General features: G+C 36.7%; 3 protein-coding genes across 4 annotated transcripts; 2 read left to right on the top strand and 1 right to left on the bottom strand.

Moving 5' to 3' along the window:
* Nucleotides 1-1,313: 1,313 nt before the first annotated feature.
* pnpo (pyridoxamine 5'-phosphate oxidase) lies at nt 1,314-6,602 on the bottom strand. The gene is made up of 7 exons (XM_067429742.1): nt 6,393-6,602; nt 5,965-6,089; nt 5,757-5,856; nt 5,358-5,411; nt 5,049-5,177; nt 2,553-2,623; nt 1,314-2,456 (listed from the first exon to the last, which is right to left on the bottom strand). Exons 1-7 carry the CDS (start codon nt 6,579-6,581, stop codon nt 2,291-2,293), a joined length of 834 nt encoding a protein of 277 aa, XP_067285843.1. The 5' UTR covers nt 6,582-6,602; the 3' UTR covers nt 1,314-2,290.
* Nucleotides 6,603-6,879: 277 nt separating this feature from the next.
* mrpl10 (mitochondrial ribosomal protein L10) lies at nt 6,880-11,003 on the top strand. Its single transcript, XM_067429442.1, has 5 exons — nt 6,880-6,997; nt 7,436-7,605; nt 10,207-10,371; nt 10,446-10,590; nt 10,682-11,003. The coding sequence occupies exons 1-5, from the start codon at nt 6,958-6,960 to the stop codon at nt 10,936-10,938; spliced, it is 777 nt and encodes a 258-aa protein (XP_067285543.1). The 5' UTR covers nt 6,880-6,957; the 3' UTR covers nt 10,939-11,003.
* Nucleotides 11,004-11,516: 513 nt separating this feature from the next.
* osbpl7 (oxysterol binding protein-like 7) lies at nt 11,517-23,674 on the top strand. Of its 2 annotated transcripts, none has more exons than XM_067429385.1 (22): nt 11,517-11,617; nt 14,299-14,527; nt 14,844-14,987; nt 15,074-15,127; nt 15,211-15,324; nt 15,824-15,979; nt 16,199-16,307; nt 16,394-16,512; nt 16,595-16,681; nt 17,569-17,719; nt 17,835-17,965; nt 18,955-19,047; nt 19,297-19,462; nt 20,130-20,416; nt 21,009-21,146; nt 21,234-21,297; nt 21,392-21,470; nt 21,691-21,835; nt 21,934-22,084; nt 22,380-22,506; nt 22,673-22,795; nt 22,876-23,673. In XM_067429385.1, the coding sequence occupies exons 2-22, from the start codon at nt 14,396-14,398 to the stop codon at nt 22,982-22,984; spliced, it is 2,679 nt and encodes an 892-aa protein (XP_067285486.1). In that variant the 5' UTR covers nt 11,517-11,617; nt 14,299-14,395; the 3' UTR covers nt 22,985-23,673. The 2 variants fall into 2 exon arrangements, with proteins under 2 accessions (XP_067285486.1, XP_067285487.1); XM_067429386.1 differs by lacking the exon at nt 11,517-11,617 and adding an exon at nt 12,148-12,518 and having other exon boundaries at nt 22,876-23,674.
* Nucleotides 23,675-23,753: the final 79 nt, after the last annotated feature.

The following is a 23,753-nucleotide window of genomic DNA, read 5'->3' as shown; positions in this document are numbered from 1 at the left end:
TTTTTACATATTTCAAACCTGAGAATATTGACTTATAACCTATAACACACAGTGCAATATCAAAGGTGACAGTGGCCAATAGAACTTTTAAATTATGTGTTTGAAACAACATTACTCAGTATCTTTGTTTTACCTCTAACGTTACCTACCTGACAAATCTGCATTCATATTTCAGGACTACCGCTTTACCATCTCCCCTTCGCACCTGTCATGGCCGACCCTGCTTGGTGGAAACTCACCTTCCTGAAAAAAAAGAAGTCAGAGGCGAAGGTCCTATATGAAATACCGCCTGACTTCAGCACCAACAATGCAAATAAAGACTTGGGAAACGATGCCGCAGACAGCAGTTTAGATGCCAGACTGGAAAAAATAGTGGATAAATCCGGGACCAAGGGCCGTCACGTCAAAGTCTCCCATTCTGGGCGGTTCAAAGAGAAAAAGAAGATTCGCGCAACTCTGGCGGAAAACCCAAGCCTTTTCCCTGAAACTACTCGGACAGACAAAAGCCATGTGGAAAAATAGCACCCAGACAAAGCGTAGGCCTATTTGGGGACTGTTTATACCTGCGTACATACATTAAATCATTTTTACTCATTTTTATTATAAGTTTCCATGTTGAGTTATCGCTTGACGCAGCGAAGATAATGTCTGGAACAGAAATTATAATTTTTTACCGCCCATGATTTAATTAAAAAGCAGCCCAAAAGATTACCATTAAGCAGTTTATATTTCCTGTACGACTTGCCATGATCATAAAATACGATATTATCACTGTCTGTGGGACAAAATAAAATACCTGGCAAAGAAATATCAACTAACTTTCGTTTATAATCAATTCAATTAATTTCATTGAATGTGGAAAATTGTCAAAAAAATGTAGTACATTGTGTAATAGTAGGCTAAACTTGTGGGAAAGACTGCTTGCATTTTGATGGACTGCTGTGCCCTTCGATTACCACATGATGACCTTTTTTGTGGTTTAACATTCAGCTGTGCATAGGACTATCTCTGATTTTATCAGTTTACCATAAAAAGGGTTTCAATTGGGGCACGGACAGCCAAAGTCACAGCACGTGAGAGATAAGTTCTCCAACCACCACTACAGCTTTAATTTGCCTTGTTCAATCTGTACTTGTCTACTGTTTACTGCATTTTTTTTTAAAGGTTATTGTTAAAATATGTTGAATAAAGACGTGTATCGGCATTGCTGGGATGTGATGAAATGTGCAGAAAAAGTAGAAAGTAGAAAAAGAACAAAAAGTTGTTTTGTGGCCACTGCCATCTGCTGGCAAAAAAGGAACAATGAACATTGCTGCAAAAATTAAACAGGTTTATTACATTTTTACATGTACAGAAAAAAAAACATCAGTCATTAAATCAAAATTTACAATAATTTTAGGGAAACATTAAGTTTGGCACATTTATAACAATTTCATCTAAATTTTTCATGTTTGTCTTGCAGATTATTTTTATTGCAGATATTGTTGTATAGCATGAATGATGTATAAACAGAGCAACATGTTTTTGTTGTGACAGAAGTCCAAAGTCTATATTCTCTAAAACTACAGTTAAGCCTGCAAATACAGCTGTGCTTTTCAATTATTAATAAACAGTAAATCAGACTTTGCACTTCCAAGTAATAGATTAAGAACACAAAGTCAGTTTGGACACACTTTATATTAGATGTCTTTAGGTACAATGTACTTACATAAAAAATTGTAAGGTGCAATGTATTTATTGCATGTACTGCTAAACATTTTTGCTGCTATAGAGGTAGGATATGGGTAAGGTTTCATTGTATGGGTTAGGTTTAAAGGTGGGATAAGTGCTAAGGGCTAAGGGAAGGTCTACAGTGTAATAGATATAATTGGAGAAATTAACTTTATTTTTTAAATAGTACAAGTACAATGTAAAAACAAGTATGTACATAGTAATTTAATTGCATCAAAGGATTAATGTTAAATTATTTGAAATGTTAGTACATAAAGACACTTAATATGAAGTGGGACTGTCCGTTTTGAAGGCTTAGTGACAAACAGCAACACAGAACCATTTGTAATGCAACATGATTTATATTCATAAAATCATGTCTATAGTGATCAACATTTGTGAACCCTTTCTGGTTATAGGTAAGACAATACAAATGTAGGACGAAGAATATGGAGTGGTAAGTCTTCACTAGTTAGTTAATGCCCTGGTGGCATCATAAATGACAGTTGCTTTCAAGTAATGATGATTTATTGATGTCACAGAAATTAACAGTGATGTTAATTTCACAGCATGTGCACTATCAAGGGGACAAGCGTTGGTATATCCAACCCCCCTCTGCTTGATGCTGCATATCCCCCAGCTCAGCCTCTCCCTCTTTCGGCCGCAAAAATACTATTCGGTCATGTAATCTATTGGTCTGACCCTGCCAGAACTCAATTAGGGAGGGTTTCACAATGTATCCACCCCTGCAGAAAAAAACAAATCCATGATGACGATGATGATAATTCTTTTAAATAAGAACAGAGACAGGAATTTGATATTAATAAAGAAAGATTACACACCAGTAATCTGGCATCGGTACATCCGTGTCCTTATACTTTTCTTCAAGCTCAGCATTCTTTTCTCTCAGGTACTTTGAGGGGTACACACAAAAATTGGTCAACAAAACAGGTGTTTGAACATTTAGCAGAATGCTGAAATAGATTGTGTCCGTATTCTTTTTGTATTTATATAATATTAAAGTTTTTATTAATATTTTCAATATTTTTTGAATTATTCATTTTTTTAAATAATATTTTAGATTATTTTGGTTTAGTTCATCTTTATTTATTATTTTTATTTACTTTTCAGTTAGTTGTCAAGCCAGTATTTCTAATTTAAAGAAATTGTTTTAATATATTTTGTTTAATGTGGTTAATAAATTTTTATTTTATTAAAACCTTCAGAGTTTTAAAAAATGTTATATTGTAATAATTTTACAGTTTCACTTTCCAAATGAAATGTAGAAACAACTTCAAGAATGTATATTTTAAATATTTGTTGTAATGGCATCTTTTTATGAATGAAGGCCAGTCTCACAGATTTTAATGCTGGTACTGATGTCTCTATAAAGTTTTTTTTTTTTTTTTTTTAAACATTAATGATAGACATTTAACATTACAGAATAATTGAAAGCTAACATTTATTTAGACTTAATTTAAGTGAATTTAAAACAATCTTCACATAAACCCATTATAATAAATGTTATTTACCTTCTTATATAATCAGTTCTCAGAAAAGTTAAAAGTAACACTTTAGTAACACTACAGTCTTAACTGCATAAATTATAAATTAAATATAGATTAATCCTTATTAATGCCTGGTTTAGACTACAAGATATTTTTGTCTGTTACGATAGTCACTGTGTCAGATTATGCGATTTTGACTCCTAAAATCTTGTCGTGTCCTTGACTAGAAACATGTCAGACTACACGTTGCTACTCGACCAATCATCGCTTGTTGTCACGACGTGCGTGATGTCACTGACTTTCAGAAACGAGAGTGTAAACAAACGATGTCTGAAGCGGCGTGTTTTGGCTGTTTTATGTCTAGAAAAGCGCAAAAATAGAAAGAAAACCCAACAAAAGACATGTTCCTGCTTCCTGGAAGAGGACATTATGGGCTGTCAATTCTCCAAAGAGAACTTGAGGTAAAATATTGTTCTTTTTATATTAAATATTTAGTTATTAGCCAGTAGTAAAAGCTTGCCACCACAACGTATTTGTAAAACATCTATTAAGCTTACATTCCAGTAACGTTACTCACTGGGTTGCTGAAGAGCTTCCGCTATCGTTCGCCAGCATTTTTCTTATTTGGTTGTGGTAGTCCGTCGATGGCACATCGTACAGGCAGGAGTACTGTTGCCACAGCTCCACGAACCTTTCCTCCATTTTATAATTCCACCTAAAGTTAGCTGCTCCGTCATCTCTCATGTGTTTCGCCGTGTTTGAAAGCTGTGTATGAAAACTGTCTGTGCTCCGGTTGGTCAGCGTCACACGTGACGGAACCCGTCGTGAAGGACCGCAAAAAAATTCAACATGCTAGTCTTTCTGTCGTGACGTCGTGAACTAATCGCAGACGCGGATTCGGTTGTCGTATACTATGACACACTATACGAGATGAAACGATCGATTCTTGCGTCCCGACGTCCATTATCGTTTACGAATCCCTACGACACCTTACGTCACACAGATCGTGCCAAATTCGGGCTAATATCGTGTAGTCTGAACCAGGCATAAAGCTACTATTTTCTCTTATGTTTGTTCTTTGATTAATCACAACATCTGGTTTATTAGGCTGCTGTGACTTTAAGATCTGCCGCTGTCGAACATGACGCACTGTTATCTGCATCTCTTTCTCACAGACTACTCTTTTAAGAATAATTTGGTATTTTTGCATAATTCTGCGTGTTATTGTTAATTTAAGAGCAAAACATAATTTGATTCTGGTGTGCTGTTTGCGTGCAATACTGGTGCGTGTATTTGTGTTGTGTGATATAGACAGGACTTTCAAAGACAGTCTGTTCTTTTTGCCTTGTCGCCCTAGAATTTGCATGAATAAGAGAGCGTGATCATACAATGTAACGCTAGCCAAAGGATGACAGGAAAAACAGATGCAACATAAACTGCATTAAATATTAAAGGAAGTGTAAGTAAGATTGTGGCCACTACTGGTACTGCAAACACTATAGAGATACAAGCGTGTAGCCATCTTTCCATTACAGTGTTTGAACTTGTGTTTTGTAGATCTGTATATTTCTGTGGTATCTCTGTTAAAGAGTAATTAGCTAGTGAAGTGGGTTTAGCGAAAGTTATCATCATGGGTATTGAAATGTTTGAAGTGGATGACAAAATGTTAGTAGAACAGGAATATTTTAAGATGAGCAGTTCTTTCATAAATCCATAAGATCTTACCTTCATGCTGTGGAAATACAAATCGGAAGACAGAACACAATGTGTGCAGCGCTGAAAAGGGCCGGGCTACATAAGGTATATAGGTTAGGTGAGATAGACACTCACTTGTCGGCTCGGTATTACAGTGCTCTGTCTGCTAACAACAGCACCGATCTGACTGCTCTTGGGCCTTGAGTGGAAGTATTCATGTGACCTCTCGTACGGGATTCTCTCTACAGTGCCTTCAATGCGAATCTGTTTGTGCACAAAACTTCACGTGAAAAAATACAACAGGGTCCGGTCCTAAAATCGAAGAGTATGTTGAAATTGTGTTTTTTTTGTGACAAATATTAAAACTAAAAGATGCTATTCTAATGATCTGATAGCTTAAGAATTTGCTGGAGAAGTTTCTGAGTTCTAACAGAAAACACACACCTGCCTGTTTATTGGTTCCCAGTAAAAGACAAGACAGGCATGGGGATTGCTATCCTATATGATTGAAAAGAGAGAAAGATTTTTAAAGACATAAAGATGCAAAGGTAAACCCATATAAACTTTAAAGGGATAGTTCATACAAAGATATTTGGAAGAATGTTTTTAACCAAGCAGATTTCAACCCCCATTGACTACCATAGTATTATTTTTCCTATTATGGTAATCAAGCCCAGATCTGCTTGGTTACAAACGTTCTTCCAATTATCTTCCTTTTTGTACAACAGAACAAAGAAATGTATACAGATTCTGAACAACTTGAGAGTAAGTAAATTACATATATTTTATTTTTGTGTTAACTAACCCTTTAACTAAATACAATATATTGTATTAAAGACTCACCAGCTCTGAACCTTTCCGACTCTCATAGTTGGTAAAGAAGCGAAATCCCTCTTCGCTGTAGCCTTTCAGAAGGACCATACGTGCAGAGGGGCGGCCGTCCCTTTAGAAGAGACAAAAGAGATGCATTTGGGCACAATTTAATTAGTTCATTATTTCATTATTAAATAATATCTTCTCATATACTGATAAACTGCAATGAGACTCTTACTTGGTGGCTGTTGCAAGACACATTGCATTGGCTTCCCCCACCTCAGGGCATTTAGTTGCTTGATCAAACCAGCTGCCGAATTGCTTAATTGGGTCTAAAGAATCAAGCTGATCCTCTTCAAAACACTGTAGGATGACATTAACAAAAAGGACATGTACATAATTATCGTATGTATTTTTTTTATTAATTATTTTCTTACCCTAATTAAATGTAATACTCTCCATATAGATAATGAGTAGAGTATTGATGGAAGTCCACCTTTCAAGGTCAAGAAACATAATAAGATTTCATACAATGAATTACTGTTCTTCGTGTCATGGCTTTTGGTGTAAAAATTTTTGTTTAAAACAAAAATCATGGTCTGAGTCCATGGACATACACCTGACATAACACGTAACGTCACAACAAGCACACAATATGCTCCCCACCTCCTGATCGCTCTTATAGCTCTTTCTCATGTTACTCAGATCCATGTTGGTGCCGCTGTCCGTGAATACCCTGCAGGAAAACCAGATAAATAACGGAGGCTTGCGGACGGGCAAGGTAACACTGAGTTCAATAAACTTCACAATATTGCTGATGTTCCTAGACGTGCAGAAGCTCAAAAGACGTATCATGCCTGCAGCTGCAAACCTGCGTCATCACGTTCCCCCTCTTACGTAAATGTTATGAAAACTCTCGGTTTTGTAATAAACAAATAAATAACTAAAAACTTTTAACGTTAAAATGGAAAAATGAAGAAGAAAAAAATAATAAATTATATTTAATTGTGAATTGTTTATTCGACGATCATCAAAATAAAATAAAGGTTATAAGTAAAATTTTAACTTTTACTTTGTATATTTTTGTAAACAAAAAATATAAATAGAAAACATAAAATTATATTTTCAGGTATTTTTCTTTTTACGTTTATTTTTTGAAACATGACCATCACGTCAGGCAACAACTCTTATTTTGTAAGCACGATACAACAACGTCAAATCCGGATCAAAGATGGCAGCGACCTTGTGTGGCAGGCTTCTCCCGAAAGCAGGTAAGATTCTGTTTTTATGTTTCAGTGTTAAGTTTGCCCCCCCAAAAAAGAACTAAATACCATATATAAAAAGCAATTATCGACCATTTACATGTAAACTATGAACTGCATTGTATATGTACAGCTATATGACACTATGAAGCTATATTGGTACTGTATATCATCATCATTTATCAGGGACTATGCAATTATTTTTTAAAGTGCTTATTGGAAATATGTATTTTACTCTGTCCTGTTTACTTAATGTTATTTAGCATTCTTTGCTGCCACTTTTGATATTCATCAAACAAACCCCTGTATTTGTTTTCATGAGAACATCACGTAAAATTTTAATCATTATATTCATGAATGATTTGTTGCCTCCTTTTTTGAATATCAATGTTTATATTTTAGCCTTAATGTTATTCTTACCAATTATCATAATATCTCAAACTGCAGGATGGCTGCCATTAACCCAAAGTGTTCGTCACGGCTCCAAAGCTGTCACTCGTCACAGAAAGCCAGTACACTTTCTCAAGCAGAAGCTGTTGGCTGTCACAGAGTACATTCCCCCCACACCTGCAGCTCCTCCTGGTGCTCTGGCTCCACGAGCCAAAAAGATTGAAGAGGTTGATTGATGCAGTAGCTAATGTACACTATCTAGCTTGGAAGGATTTAGTTGAATGATTTCAAGTGAATTATCATTAGTTAAAAATGAGATTAATATTTGTATCAAACACTTTTACTTGTGTAATACTATTATATACTTAAAGAGGGTTAGCGTTAGTTCATCCAAAAAATCTGTCATCAATTACTCACCCAAATGCCATTACAAACCCCTTTGAAACACAAATGAAGATTTTTTTTTAAAATAAAATCTTTAAAAATGTCTGTCCCTCCATTTACAGTCCATGCAACTACCACTTTGACGCTTCAAAAAGTTAAAAGAGTTTGTTAAACTAATCCATATGAATCGAGCGGTTAAGTCCAAATTTTCTAAAGAGACTTGATCAGTTTATATGATGAACAGATTGAATTTATGCACATAAATACATGCACACTAGCCTGGATGCCAGCCGAACTTAGCCCCGCCCACAAATGTTTTAGGTCGGGCAGTTTGGTCTGGTCTTGCTCCATAGAGGTAGCCTGACAAGCCAGACCCACATCAAGTTGTTTGGTCTGGAAACTCACCATAGACAGGGCTCAATCCGAGGGGCGGGATAAACGGTTGTCTTTCAAACTCCCTCTGCACGCGATAGGATAGCGCTACACCAACCAGAGCAACGAAGGTTAAACAGAGCTCGCTGACTGATTAAACATTCACCGTATCCGGTCGGCTAAACTCCGAACACATCTTCCCTTTTTAAGAATGACTTCAGTGCCGTTCTTTGTTCTTTTCTCAGAGAAAAGCTTAACTCCAAGTCTTCCAGAGTCGCGGTCAAAGCTGATTCGAAAGACCGCCGCCGTTCGCCAGTTTCTGTGTTTACTAGAAGCACGCAAACGCAACTTGGCCGTCGTCATTATGGCCCCGCCCGCCGACTCTACACATGATGTGATTGGGCCGTCCAGATTTTGAGGAACACAGCTCAGAATGGTATTGAGAGTTCCATAAAAAATTAAATTTGCTGCCGCTAGGGTGCGTCTAGATTTCTAGGCTACCATAGAGGAGTAATTATCCCCGAACAGAAACTGTTCGGACCAATGAAATCATCAGGGCGGGCTTTAGACGATGATGGACAGATGATCAACAGAAACTTAATCATGCATGTCATCAAAGGGGCTTGGATTATATATTTTTTAATTCTAAACGGAGAGCTTGTTTGTAAAATGCATCACCTTCACAATTTCTCTCAGAAATGATGATCATGTTGGGTAATTACTCTGTGTATCAATAACTTATTTTTTTTTTTTACAACACCGGTAAAGATCGTGTATTCCAGCCTGATTTCAGCGCGTGTGCAGACAGGGTTGCCAAGTTTTTACAACAAAACCCGCCAACTACTGGCCTTAAACAATAGATTCTTGGGGGTTTCTCCGGGGGAAAATGGCATTTGGGGGGTAAAATGTGTGTTATTTTGGCAAGGTTGCCTGCTAAAATTCGCACTTATGGGTCTATATATCACATAATAGTCGCTTCAACCCGCGGACATAGAAAACAGCCCGCGGGGGGAAAAACGCGGACATGGCAACACGGTGCAGTTGAACTATGTTGAAACATTTGACAATGCGTCGCTTCGTTGCTCTGATTGGTTGTAGGTCTATCCAATTGAGGTCTTTCCTGGTTCGGTTGAAACACGCCCCATAATCACAGCCCAATGGAGCAGTTTCAGACTCATATTCTGACTAGAATTGAGAATGACCACGTCAGGCTACATGCACACAGCAGTTGTGGTAAACGGAAGATCAAGACATGACATGTGAGAACCAATGAGGTTCATTTTTGTGCGTTACGCAGAACATTTAAGCTCCCGCATGAACGAATGAGCTTTGTTTGTTTGCTGATCAATGTTGTAAATTCAATCTGTTCATCATATAAAGTGATCAAGTCTCTTCAGAAATACTAAGCTGCTTGATATGGATTAGCTTTACGATCTCTATGAACTTTTTGAGGCAATATATTGGTAGTTACATAGCTGTCAATGGAGGATCGAAAGTATTATTGTTTGGAACGACAAAGTTGATGGCAATTTATTTTTTTATTTTTGAGTGAACTAATCCTCAAATATATTATATTATATTATATTATATTATATTATATTATATTAGATTAGATTAGATTAGATTAGATTAGATTAGATTAGATTAGATTATGTGCCATTTTAAGTGTCTCATTCTGAAATTGGGTTTTTGGCATGGAATAATAATAGTGCAATTTTTTATCTCACAATTTTGTTTAAATGTCTTCATATATTTTTCCCCCTTAGAATTGTTATAGAGTTATAAACAAGCAACTTTGAGTTATAAAATCCGAATTTTGAGAGAAACTTGAATTTGCACAACAACAACAAAATCAGAATCGTAACAAATTAACTTGCGGTTATGAGAATAAAACGATTATTCTGTGTCTTTTAACGTATTATTAACTTAGGTATACTGTATACTTGCTGCTTTTTTCAGAAAGTACAATAACAATTGTATGTCTTAAACTATATATTTTATTAAATCTATAGTATAAATATATGCATTTTAAGTTTTCCAATAATGTATATAACGAATTGCTTCTCTTTTAGGAAAGTACTCTGGCAGTTCTTTTGAGGAGAGACCTAGAAACCTTGTTTAATGAGTGTAGGATGATTGCTGTGGTCCAAAATAATGCAATCAATGCAGAGGACTTATTGCAGCTGAAACACAAACTGAAAAGACACAATATCAGTATCAAGTTCTTTCCAAACCAGGTAATGCCAAGCTATAGTGATGGTTACCACTGCTGTGAGCTGCTGTGTGATATTTCATTTGTGTTTCTTTACAGGTGACAAGGACTTTCCTCAAAAACAGCATGTACAGTAACATGTTGCCTTTATTTGTTGGCCAGACTGTCATATTTGTTAGTAAAGAGCCGAAAGTTAAAGAAATGCTGCAAACGTTGAGGCACAGTCCTCAGATGGTCCTAATAGGTGAGTGTGCCATTTACATAAACTTTCATTCATATAGCCCTTAAAAAAAGTTGCTTTTGTCTCACAGGCTTTCTGAAACATTATCTTTCAGGTGCATGTATAGAGAACACTTTGCTCTCGTATCAAGGCATCCTCAGTTACTCCAAACTCCCATCTCTGACCACTATCCAGGGTGAGCTAGTTGGTGGTCTAACCATGATGACCTCACAGACTGTCTCGATGCTACGCCATCATCCAGCACATCTTTCTGCCCTCCTTCAGCAGTATGTCAAACAGCAGGGCTCCGGGGATGCCACAAATGTTGTTACAAATAATGATGCTTCTACAATACAGGAAGCAGCTGCTTGAATTTTACAAATAGACATGGGTGTATGTGAATGATTGAAAACGTGCATTTAATAAAATGATATTATTTAAAATGGCATTTTAGTCATTTCTATGACATAGTTGAAGGTAAACAAATTTTCAGTGTAAATATATTACCTAATATTTTATAACATTTATAAATAATAATAATCACTAAACATACTGTTAATAATTGTTTTAGTGTGAAGATGTTGCTTAAAAGCCAATAATAGGCTTTTTAATGGTAGGTTCCACCTCAACGTATATCGATACGAAAATAACATATATATATTTTTTTTGCTAAAGGTTCCCATGAAATCAGAATGGACAATTATGTTTTTTATAGAATACTGCTGTATTAATTCTAAGTGATTTATCCGTGCACACCCTTATTTTTATTTATGTATTCACATAATCTTCGATCAAAACTTTTCCATCTTCTCAAATGGCATGTTTGTCGGCGCGAGAGCGGGATAACCTGTCAATCAAACCACAATGATCCAATCAATTCCCAGTGAACAAATCAAGTCCCGCCCAATATTGGTTCTTGTTCGAAAAGCAGTTTCACCCGGATGTACGTCATAAATTCACACTAGAGAAAGAGTATCGCAACTTCCGTTTCATGCGACTTCAGCATTAAAAGGTGGAAATGCAACAGATTTTTTGTTGTCACGTATTTAAGGTACGTACCTGTTCAGAAATGGGCTTTTAAAAAGAAACCTGAGGAAAAATTCACTGGAGTGGAACAAAAAGCAGATATCTCCCTAATCGACAACTCCCTATATCAATTTATTTCAACAGGCAGCGTCAATATCCGTGTGCCTTTGTAAATCTAAAACCTGATCTAAACACGTTGAACTGAAAAGTTAAAAAGCCAGGAGAAACATGCATTTGTAGGCTACTGCCAAAAGAAACACTAGCTAGTCAGTGGTCATGGATCCTGATTAGTGCTAATCTCTGTATAACTTCATGTTAATCTAGGTAATTTCCTTTTATTGTTACTCCGGGTTCGCTTTAAAGATTTTTCTGTATTTTGACACCGCTGTATGATTATTATTAGTATTTTTAGGGCAGTGTTACAATTGAAAAATTGTGTGCATTTGTAAAAATTCGCTATAATTAAAATGTCTGCTGACCATGGAAATACGCGAAGCAACAAGGCTACCCGCTTGGAAATGTATAAATTGCATTTAGCCATCTCATTAAGGTAATAGCAGAGCAGCTCAATGGTTTCCGCTTTTGATGCATTTGAATGGCTGGCTGTCAGTAAAGTTCCACCTACATGCATGTAAGTTAATGCCGACAGCTTTTAAGACACTAATGCGGATAATGATTTGGCCTGGAGTCTTGGGTGGATGTTCAAGCACCAGTGGAGGATAGTTTGGGAGCTGACCGCGATACATCGCTCTGGTATGCACATGGAGTATCTGCATGTTTGCGTTTTAGTGGAACGTGGTTGAACCGGTTGTCCTGCCAGGTAGTAACGCACGAACTATAGTACAAATGGGGAAGCATGAAACTCAGACGCTTGGAGAGCATTACTCAGAAATATACCACACGCTGGCCAAGAGCAGGAACCTCAGGTAAGAGCATGAGTTACAAATAATACAGAAACGTTGTGGTTTTAAATGCTAGTGATTAGAAGTGTATGTCTGATATTGAAGTGGGTTTTTGTTTTCATTCTGTGGAGATTATGTGAGGAAAATAACAGCCTTTATCAGTGCAATGGTGAACCTAACTTGAGCATTGACTCATAAACACAACCCTAAATTGGTTATAAAAAGATTTTCTGTTGTTCAAGTTTTATCACATCCTAGAAAAATTTCTTAGATTTACATTTAGAACATGTTCTATGTATTTGGCCATATAACTAGAAAATTCTGTAGGAATTGGAAAGATTTGATTTGATTATGTGTTGATTGTTAAACAGCTTAAGACTACATATTACATTTTGTGTAGTTCATATATTTATTGGTTATTATTTGGTTTTAGAACACACTTGATGGTGCTTTTTCCTGCCATTGATAACTAGGAAAGGCTACTTTGAATAAATCTGTGCATCTGTTTAACAGTTATTTTTAATAGCTTGCTCGGTTCTTATAAATAACATTAAAGTCTGTTGAGCTTTCTTTGATGTTATTATGATTATTCAAACGTTACATCACACTGTTTTCCTGCTGCTATACACATTGTGACCTGACATCTTGCTCACGGTGAAAAACTATTCAATCTAAAGGCTGCTAAAAAGGGATATTCAAAGCCAATTATCCTAATGATGCTAAGCCTCTTCTGTAGGGACCGCTACATGCGAGTTTACTATCCACGAGCATGTGTGTGTTACTGCGCGTATTGTGCCTTCCATGAAAGGGGGAATCTAAAACAATCTTTATTACTTATCAACAACAATTATATTTTAGTTTATTATTGAATATGTTGTTCACACTACTTTTACCTTTTAGTCATGAATACTGCCATTTATGTAAATAAATAGTTGATCACAACTGATAATTCAGCTGTTTACAAAACACTTCATTTGCCCTAATTCTAGTTTAATGGGCAGGTATGAACTTGTCATAGTTGTCAAGATAATATGTGATTCTAGTAAACAGGTTTGGTTTCTGTTACACCCATATGATGGCATTCCATTCAGCTTATATTTGGAAAAGGATTTTTCTATAATATAGCAGTGTGTAATACACATATAATAAAGGTTTCTTTTTAATTCGACCACACTGTAATACAATTATATTATGTAATTATGAGTGTATGTTTTAGCATTACTGGGTGCTGATGCATTTCAAGCTAAGTCATTTAAAAAGTATTTATGAGACAATGAACTAGTGTGATCTAGTAAAGGGTAGAAGTTAAGAAGTTGGCTAAGGCAGATGTCTACTGTTAGATGGCATAATTAGATGAGCTTCCTCTGGACAGTGTTATTGCTCCTGTTTTTATTTACTGTCACGGGGCTGGTTTCCTTTGCCATGACTGTTTCTACCATGGCAATTTATTGGCATTCATTTGAACAAAACTAGACCTAAAATATAAAGGCAATTATGTACTTTCATATACTGTGTGGAAAAAATGTTAAACACAATATCATAGACATGTTGTTTCCCAAATTAAATTGTCTCTTATATTTTTACTGTAATGAAATCAAAATATTTTTTAGTATTTGTAAAATAGAATATTATTCATTTATTAAAGCTGTTTATACCCCAGTTATTGACAATATGGCAATTTTTTTTTTCTCCCTAACTCTTTTGCAGTTTACAATTAACATTCCCTAAAGTCTTACCATGTGCTTGTCTGACTAAACAATAAATGAAAAATACATGCTAATAATGAAAAATCTTTGCTTTGCAGACATATTGTGCTCTAGTGTACAATGAGAAGGAGCCTCTAGCAGAGCATATATTCACACCAAGCTCGACTAATACGTGCACAAGAGGAAATTTTTGAAATGGACTCCCACGGTTCTTCAGTGGACCACGGACATTTACAGGCGAGCGTTGCGGAGAAGGTCTCTAGTGGCTGGCATAAGCCCACTCATTCCAGGAGCAGCAGCACAGCATCCTCACGCCACTCACGGCTGGTTTGTACCATCTCCTTGATATATAAACACTCAAACTCCGGTTGTTCAACTGATTTTTGAACACACCTAAATATTTTCCTTGCAAGCACATATGTGAAAAGCTAAATCTGGGAGTTCTGCCCTTGTCTGTTTTGAAACCAGTTGCTCAACACCTTACAAGTGTCCAATCAAATAGTGTGAAAACCAAACCAACAAGTTTAAGTCATAACAAGCTCAATAGTTACGTTTTGTTCATATGGATTAAATGTGGCATGTTTTAAATGGGAAACGCCCCGTTGTATGTAACTGATTGTCTTTTTCACTGTGTTTCTAATAGAACATTAAAGACTGGGAAGTAATGGATGACTTTCCAGTAGATATAACCTTCACTGGAGAAAACATGCAGGATGCCAATGCTCCAGGAATCTGCGAAGGCTACTTGATGAAGAGGAGAAAGTGGCCTCTTAAAGGCTGGCATAAGGTATGAGAAAAATGTTACAACATTTTTTTCTTAGGTAGTTGTTAGTAAGAATGTTTGAATGACTTGAAAGTTATACTTTCTTACAGAGATACTTTGTATTGGATAAAGGGATTCTACGATATACAAAAAACCAACATGATGTAAGTATGGTATCCCCCCCAAAAACAACCATAGATCTTGGATCCAGACTCTTTAAACATTCAGGGATTTACTTTTTCAACAGTTCTCCAAAGGGAAAATGCACGGTTCATTGGATGTCAGTCTCGCAGTTATGTCAGTAAACAAAAAAGCAAGACGTATAGATTTGGATGCTGGAGACAATCTGTATCACATGAAGGTAAGTCACTGTATTGCTGGCATTAATTGCATGAAATTAAAGATATGATCTTTAGTTCATCCATCATTCAGCTACTTATATAGTTTTTCCCAAACTTGGATTTGTGAACACCTGGGGGTTGTGAGGGAGTTCATGATTTGATAAAAGCTAATAATTAATTAAATAAAATACACAATTAAAAAACACTAAACATTTGATTTGCTTATCTGCATGTCATGTGACTATTATCTGACTTCAGAGAATCATGCAAATGTGTTGTTAAATTATTGAAATAGTAACTTAAATTCCCAGGGGGTACTTCATGTAACAATTTTAGGTCAAAGAGCCTCAGCTGACAAAAAAGTCCATAAATAAAGTCTCAGCATCTGAGTTGGAAATCCATAATTGGTTACAGAAACAACCTTCAACAAACATTATGCTGAGTATTTTGTCAAATAAATAAACCAAATAAATTCACTCTCAAAAATGTCAACTCAAGAAAATTTACTTTTCTAACTAGGTCAAGACTCAAGAGTTATATTACATATGGGTCACCAAGCTGAGTGCCCACAGGATGTATAAGAAGAACGAGGCTGCGCACATTCACAATGGCTTCCTCCAGGCCCTGTCCCATGGCAGTCATTTATCTCACAAAAACAATGCCACGCAGGGAATGGTGAGTAAAATGTCTGCTACGAAGACTTCACCTAGCTCTAGAAATCACCGGGGATTAGTAGAATGTGTCCTCACAACTTAAGAGCAAGTAGAATTAGCGATTAGACCTAATGTCCCAGATGGTGGTTTTACCTGTAAATGCACACTAATAGATGCTTCAGTGAGTTAACTGACTATTTGTCTGATAAAAGTCAAATTAATATCTTATGAACAATGCCAGGGCACGTCGGTGTCTTATGTGGGTGAAAATCTTCCATGTGTCAATCCTGCCATTAATGGGAAAGTGTCAGCTTGGCTACAGTCCCAAGAACCTGATGTCTGTGCACAAGGTACTGTGGTATTTTGAAATACTAGTGAAATGGTAATGAAGGGATTCATAAGCACAGATGATCAGCAGATTTGTGGTGTTTTCCAGAGCTCACACGTTGTCAAATTGAGCTGAATGAGCTGCAGCGGCTGGTCCAAAAGTTGCACTCTCTAGAGTCAGGCCAAACGGTCAATAACGGAGACCTCCAAAGGATTATCAGCATGCAGGTTCGTAAAATCAGCCGGCTGAAGACTGTCCTTTACCGAACTGACTTGTGAGTAAACATTCCCACATGTGTTTGACCCACAGAATCTTCTTCTTGACAAGCCCAAGAAGAAGTCTGGCAAGATTTGGGGTCATTCTCGCACACTGTCTCGAGTTGAGGCTCTTGGAATGGTGAGGCTGCTCAGTTTACCTTTTACATTTTCTTGATATTAGGATATCTTAGATAAAGCCTTGGACGCAATTACAATCTTTGCCCACAGGGATTGCCCTGCCATTGGAATTATTTCATGTTAATGGAAAGGTTTGGAAACTATAATGTAATTTATTTCATATTCATGTGCAGTGTGATCCCAAAGATCTCTGTGTATTTTATTTTGAATACAATAGCAAGGCATTTGTGTTGTAATGTGTAGTAAGCATTAGAGCTTCGAAACCCCCAGTAATTTAGTCAACTCCTTTTTTACATTAAGCCATTTCGTGGGATTACTAAATCGGTAAGTTGGCACAAGACACATTTCTTGTAAATTCCTTGTAACTTTCGACACATTATACCAGGTAGAAAAAGCATTACACCATGTGGTCTTACTGCATTTTGCATATCGCACATTACCGTTCAAAATATTTGGGGCGGGTAAGCATCTAATTCTCACCAAGACTGCATTTATTTGATTAAAAATGTGATGGCAAAGCTAAATTTTTATCTTCAGTGTCACATCCTTCAGAAATCATTCTAATATGTTGTTTTACTGGTTGAGAAACTCTTCTTCATCTTCACCGTTCTTTGATAAATATATAACATCATTTTTTAAAAATGGAAATCTTTTATTTTACTGTCATTTTTTTGAAAATCATTTTAATGCATTCTTGCTGCATAAAAGTATTAAAATAACAATCTTACTGACCCTAAACTTTTGAATGTTAGTGTAAATGGTGGTTTAGTCTTTGCAAATGAACTAGTTTCTGAATATTACATGCTATACAGATTTAGTGCATTAGTGTTTTATATCCTTTTGTTTCCAACATCTCCTCCTCCTTTTCTTCCCCCCTTTTTAATGCAGTTATCATCAAGCCAATTGAACGCTTCTTCCCACCTGGGAACCTCCGTCCCCTCCATCCCTGATTATGTCAGCACCCAGACAACCCCACCAGCCTCCACCTCATCAGAAGGCAAGAAACTCCACCAAGACATCTGCTCCATGTCCCAGAGAGGTATGAGAGTAATCCAATTATGAATATGTTTTTACATTTAAATCTAGTTTATGCCTGTTTGCTACGCTACACTGAATATCTTTCTAAATTTTTGTATGTCCTTTTCCTCTCTAAGTTCATGCCTCTTTGCGCACTGCACACGAGGCTCTCTCTCAGGAGCGCCAACGGCTGCAGGACGCCTGGTCCAGCAGGGAGCTTCACCAGACTACCTCTGCCCAGATCAACAACCTCTGTAGCCTGGCTGAGGTAACAAGGACTTATGTTACTTTGTGAAAGGCCCACAGTGCAGCTCTTTCTCTGAATTTCCTGCAAGAATATTTTGTTATAAAATGTGCTATACGCTGTATACCAGATGTTTAATTTTGCTCCTGGAGGGTTACTGTCCTACAGAGTTCAGCTTCAATCCCAATTAAAGACGCATGAACCAGCTAATCAAGGTCTTACTAGGCACACTAGAAACTTGCAGACAGGTGGGTTGAGTCAAGTTGGAGCTGAATTCTGCAGGACAGTGACCCTCCAGGAGCAGGTTTGGTTACCCCTGCTAAAACCCCTTTTAATGGTAGTAAATGCTTTAATGCAGTGGATCTCAACTGGTGACCTTAGCAAACTTCTAAGCTGACCTTAAGATGACTTAAAAATATACTGTAAAAACCACGCTCTGGGGTAAAATCTGTATTTTTTTGGCAGAGCTCCTCTGCTAAAATTCACATTCCTGGGGCTAAATATCACATTATTAGGGTCACTTCAACCCACGGACATGAAAAACAGCCCACGCCAACAGTGTTAAAGTAGCCAAATTCCGCTGGAAAACCACGAACTTGGCAACACTGACTTTCACTGTTTAGGAAAAAAATGAATATAAGAAGTACCCTTATTTTAAGTGTCATTTTATAGACTTCAAAAACAAATTATTACGATTATAAATTGATACAATCTTCTAATTCCAGCATAATTTTTATATATTTTATGAATACACATTTTCTTGTTATGTCTAGTTATTATAGTTATGCTCAATTTTATATTTTTGTAAAAAACAAAATAATTAAATGATTAGTCTAAATCCTAATCTAGTCAATCACACACAATTGGAGAAGTCATGCGGCCTCTGAATACTGTGTACAATGGTGAGCTTTGGAGTCAAAACAGTTGATATCCACTGGTTTAATAGTGTGTTTGTTTTTCAGTGCATTATGTTTTGTTGTACTGCATAGATGTGTGTTTGTGTGCATCTTTAGTTAGATGTTAACTCCCGCCATACCAAAATCCACAAACTCTCAGTGTCTTCCAACTCCTCAGAAGAGTCCTTCCGTACCGTGCTACAAAGAAAGGTGTGTCACTTTCTACCCAGAACCTACTCATCCTGTTCCCACTTTTGTCTCTTTCTCTCCCTCCTCCACACTTTGCTTCTTTTTGTTGTTTACAGGTCGATGGGTTTCTCCTACTTCATATGCTAAACAGGCTCTTTTGTCCTCTCGTAAAAAAAAAAAAGAAGAAAATATATTTTTTTATTTTTTAGCAGTATGATGCAATCAGGCTCAGTTTCTAACTACCTACATGTCTGTCTCTGTTTCACTCAGTCTGGCTCAGGCCGTAGCTCGTCTATCCGTGCGCCCTCGGTGGCTGACTCGACGGCGGAGTATTTTGACGCATGTGATGAGCTTATGTGTGCAAGCTCTTCTGAGATGTCAGATGAGTCTGGTCTGAGTGATGGATCCAGTAATTCAGAACCTGATGAGGCTCATGGTTAGTGAAAATGAAATGTAAATGTTCAGTAAGCACATGAGTATTTAGCTGTTTATATACACTATTTAAAAGTTTGAGTTTGGTAAGATAATTTGTATTAAAGAAATGAATACTTTTATTCAGCGTTAAATTTATCAAAAGTGACAGTAAAGACATTCATAATGTTAAAAACAATTTCTATTTTAAATAAATGCGGATATTTTTAACTTTTTTATTAAAGAACCCCTCCCCAAAAAAGTAGTTTTCACCAAAAATTATAATGTGATATTTATCTGCTTACCCCCTTTGATATTGTTTTCTTCAGTAGAACACAAATAAAGATTTTTAACTTCAACCATTGCAGTCTGCCAGTCATAATGCATGTGAATGGGTAACAACTCTGAGAGTAAAAAAAAAACATACTTAGACAACATGCGCAAAAACCCTGCTGCTCGTGACGGCACATTGATGTCTTAAGACACGAACCCATCAGTTTCTGTGAGAAACCGAACAGTTTTTGTTGTTGTTTTTTACCTCGTATGCAAGCGAATGTCATCTAGTGTTCCCATCCGCCATTAGTTAAATGCTATTACTTAAATACTATTACTTCCGTATTTTAAATATGAACTTAGTATAATCGATCACATTGTTAGTTACAAGTTTTCGCCTTTTCTTATCAACTCAACAGCAATGGCTTCACGCAAGTACCGCGCCAGTCTTTCAAAGGCGCCACCAAAATTGAACCTCTTAAAGAACACCGGACGCCGTACCAGTCTGCCTGCGGTCTGCCCTGACAACAGCCACGTCGGTCTGATGACTATCCTCTACAACAACATAGGGAAGGATCTGTCCCGCGTCTCCATGCCAGCAGCTCTGAATGAACCCGTGTGCCTGCTGCAGAGACTCTGTGAGGAGCTGGAATACTCTGACTTACTGGACACTGCCAATCATACCGATGACCCCTTCCAGCGGATGGTAATTACAGAAGCTTTAGCAAAACGACATGCTGCATATACGATCACACAGGGTGTCGAACAAATGTCTAAATTAAATAGTACTATTATTATACCGTTTTGCACTTTTGAAAGAAGCCTCTTGTAAACTGCATAACAATGCAGTAAAAACAGTAATATTGTGAAATATTACATTTTAAAATAACTGCTTTCTATTTTCTTATATTTCAAAATGGAATTTATTCTTATTTTATTTTATTTATGTATATTTTCAGTATAATTAATCCTTCAGCGTCACATTATCCTTCAGAAATCATTCTAATATGCAGTTTTTTTTTTCAATTAATTAATTTAAAAAAAATTATGGCAACTGCTACTTAATATTTTTGTGTGAACTGTGGGGATTTTTTTTTTCAGGATTCAAAAGAAAAGCATTAATTTTAAAATAAAAATATTTAGCAACGTTACACGTTCTAGCCATTAAATTCACCAATTGAATGCATCTTTTCTTAATAAAAGTGTTTGTCTTATGATTTTTTTTAATTTTTTGGATAACCCCAAATGTAGTGTATTTCTTTATAAATAGTAGACATTTCTGTTTTGTCTCTGTAAAGGTTTATATTGGTGCTTTTGCCATATCTGGCTATGCCACGGCTCAGTTTCGCAACCGTTACAAACCTTTTAATCCAGTCCTGGGAGAGACATTTGAGTGTATCAGAGAAGACAGAGGCTTCCGCTACATTAGTGAGCAGGTAAGTGATTGTCACTACTGATCATGCATCAGATATTGTTTGCTATCATCAAGCAGTTTTTTACTCTGGTTTTGTGCTTGCCTTTAGGTGTGCCATCATCCACCTATATCTGCATGTCATGCAGAATCAGAAAATTTCAACTTCTGGCAGGGTATGTTTTATGTCCTGTGTGATTTTATGATGTACTGTATGTTTAAATTTGAATCTCATTCCTTTCTTTTTTTAATCTTGCATGCTGAGAGTAGACCAGAGATGGAAGAACAAGTTTTGGGGCAAATCTTTGGAGATCATGCCAACCGGAATGGTGAATGTGACTCTAAAAAAGCAAGTATCTGCTTGACTTTGGTGTGGATTACCTTTTAATTAAAGGCCTGGTTTTCCAGGTTTTTGCCTTAGTTGGCACTGATATATTTTAGGATTTGTCAGTGCACGTTGCTTTCAGTTAAGACAACTGAAACATGCATTTTAATCCCCCTTGTCTGTGAAACCAGGGGATAATGTTTAAGAGGAATTCTGATTGGTCTTTGATATTCTGTACTTTTAGATATGGGGACCACTATGAATGGAACAAAGTGGTTACGTGCATCCACAATGTCCTCAGTCAGCAGCGATACCTTGAGCACTATGGTGAAGTCGTCATTCGCAACCTGAACAGTTCGGTCTGCACCTGTAAAATCACATTTGTCAAGGTGTGTTCAGTTTCGATTGCTTTAAATTTGATTAATTAGTAAAATGTACATATAGGTGAAGTCTTTGTACAAATGCATAATTTTTTCCCTCCTCTCAGTCACGTTACTGGGGTTCAGATGGTTCCAAAAATGAAGTCCAGGGTCAAGTTCTTGACGAGACTGGTAATATTGTCCATCGGTTTGGTGGATTTTGGCATGAGGGAATCTTCTGTGACACCCTGCCCAATCCACAGTGCATCTGGAAGCCAAGTGAGTACTGCTTCTCCTCCAATATTTTTTAGTTATTTGTAATGTGATGCTTTTCCTTTATTTTATCCAATGGGAATTATACAGACCGACTGCAGCTACTACAAAAAATGCTAAATACCTATTTGGATATTGGTCAACATGCATTAACTCACATTGACTTTGTTTACAACATGACTAGGAACGTAAAAGGGAACACTTCTGTTTTTTTTTTTGGCTGTTCTGTCTGATGGAACAAGTAAATCAGAGATGTACATTAGTGTTGGGAGATGTTGTCAAAATGTCTGTTTCCTTACAGATCCACAGCCCAAGAACTACTTGCTTTACTATGGCTTCTCCAGCTTTGCAATGGAGATGAATGAGCTGACCCCTGACCTTAAGCCCTTGCTGCCCCCTACAGATACACGCTTGCGCCCTGACCAAAGGTGAGCCCTAGACAATGAAGCGTAGACATAGTTTCTGGAGCCTGATGATAAGGAATGAATCCTAAATAATTGGATCATCTGTTTTGATTATATACAAAAAAGTAAGTCTGTGAAACAAACCCTGGATTTTTAAGTCGTATGTTTTAAGTGTGCTCTGTGTTGTTAGGCTTCTTGAGGAGGGGAAAGTACAGGAGACTGATAAAAAAAAGGATGAGGTGGAGGAAAAGCAAAGAGAGAGGAGGAAAATTCTGGCCAAGAGAGGAGAAGAGCACATCCCTCGCTTCTTCAGGTTAGTTAGCATAAACTCCCAAACTGATTTTTTTAAAATAAGTATTAGAGCTGGAATGTTTCAATATCCCCATCTTACAGGAAATCTTTGGATGACGCTGGAAGGGAAGTTTGGCTGTACAATGGAACATATTGGAAGATCAGGGAGAATCCTGGATTTTCCAATGTTAAAAACCTGGATTTATGGTGAGGAACACCGAGTGCAGCAACACAGTGGACAGCAAATCCCTGTGATGAATTCAGTTTTTAAAAGACTTTACAAACTTTTTGGAGCAAAGATGAATTGCTGAGGGTTTTCGTACTAAACCGAATCCATGGAGCAAGGATGATGCTTTTAGTAAATGATATGTTTTGAACCATACTATTTATTTCACGGTTGAGGACACTAAAACTTGTTGGACATTTTGACCTTGTCTTTCACTTTGGATAAAATATAAGCCAAAAGGTAATGTCGTTCTGGAGATATGTTTAGTTTTAACAATTGAACACGCACATTTCTATGGTCAATGTTAAATTACCTTTCAGTTCAAGTACTTAATGTGCCAGTGGATACAAAACAAGAGTCTGGATTAAAAAAAAAAAGGATTATTTGATCATATGTAGTTCTCAGTGGTCACCAGTTCATAATAGGAACGTTATTTCTCTTGCGAAGCCATGGCTAAACCTGAGCAGGATTTGGCAGTAAATGGATTAACTCTAATTTGGGCCCTCATTGACTTGTACTGAAGGAGATTCCTGAAATCTGTCCTCGGCACTCTTCTTTTTTTCCTTTTTCTTTTTTGTAAACAAATGTAAGATTTTAATTTTAGTCAATGATATTTTATTTATTGGCATTTAAGTATGAATTAAACTCAGTTTGAAATGTGACATCAGAAACAACCATTTCGTGTTGGCATGGATGACAAAAAAAATCAGTGTACAAATGTTGCAATTAATAAACTTTCATGTCATGATTTTCA

This window comes from Pseudorasbora parva, chromosome 21 (assembly GCF_024679245.1).
Source record: "Pseudorasbora parva isolate DD20220531a chromosome 21, ASM2467924v1, whole genome shotgun sequence".
Taxonomy (NCBI): Eukaryota; Metazoa; Chordata; class Actinopteri; order Cypriniformes; family Gobionidae; genus Pseudorasbora; species Pseudorasbora parva.
The sequence above is the reverse complement of the archived record's forward strand: the minus strand, read 5'-3'. Positions and strand labels throughout refer to the sequence as shown.

Bases quoted from the DNA above. Each gene is read 5' to 3' on its own strand.
- pnpo (XM_067429742.1), bottom strand. From the start codon at position 6,581: ATGATACGTCTTTTGAGCTTCTGCACGTCTAGGAACATCAGCAATATT. The intron at 5,178-5,357 runs GTGTGTGTTTTC...GTGCACAAACAG, and splicing joins GGGAACCAATAAACAGGCAG to ATTCGCATTGAAGGCACTGT. The intron at 2,624-5,048 runs GTGAGTGTCTAT...TACCCCTCAAAG, and splicing joins CTGTAATACCGAGCCGACAA to TACCTGAGAGAAAAGAATGC.
- mrpl10 (XM_067429442.1), top strand. From the start codon at position 6,958: ATGGCAGCGACCTTGTGTGGCAGGCTTCTCCCGAAAGCAG. The intron at 6,998-7,435 runs GTAAGATTCTGT...CTCAAACTGCAG, and splicing joins CAGGCTTCTCCCGAAAGCAG to GATGGCTGCCATTAACCCAA. The intron at 10,372-10,445 runs GTAATGCCAAGC...GTTTCTTTACAG, and splicing joins TCAAGTTCTTTCCAAACCAG to GTGACAAGGACTTTCCTCAA.
- osbpl7 (XM_067429386.1), top strand. From the start codon at position 14,396: ATGGACTCCCACGGTTCTTCAGTGGACCACGGACATTTACAGGCGAGC. The intron at 15,128-15,210 runs GTAAGTATGGTA...CTTTTTCAACAG, and splicing joins ATACAAAAAACCAACATGAT to TTCTCCAAAGGGAAAATGCA. The intron at 17,720-17,834 runs GTATGAGAGTAA...TTCCTCTCTAAG, and splicing joins CTGCTCCATGTCCCAGAGAG to TTCATGCCTCTTTGCGCACT.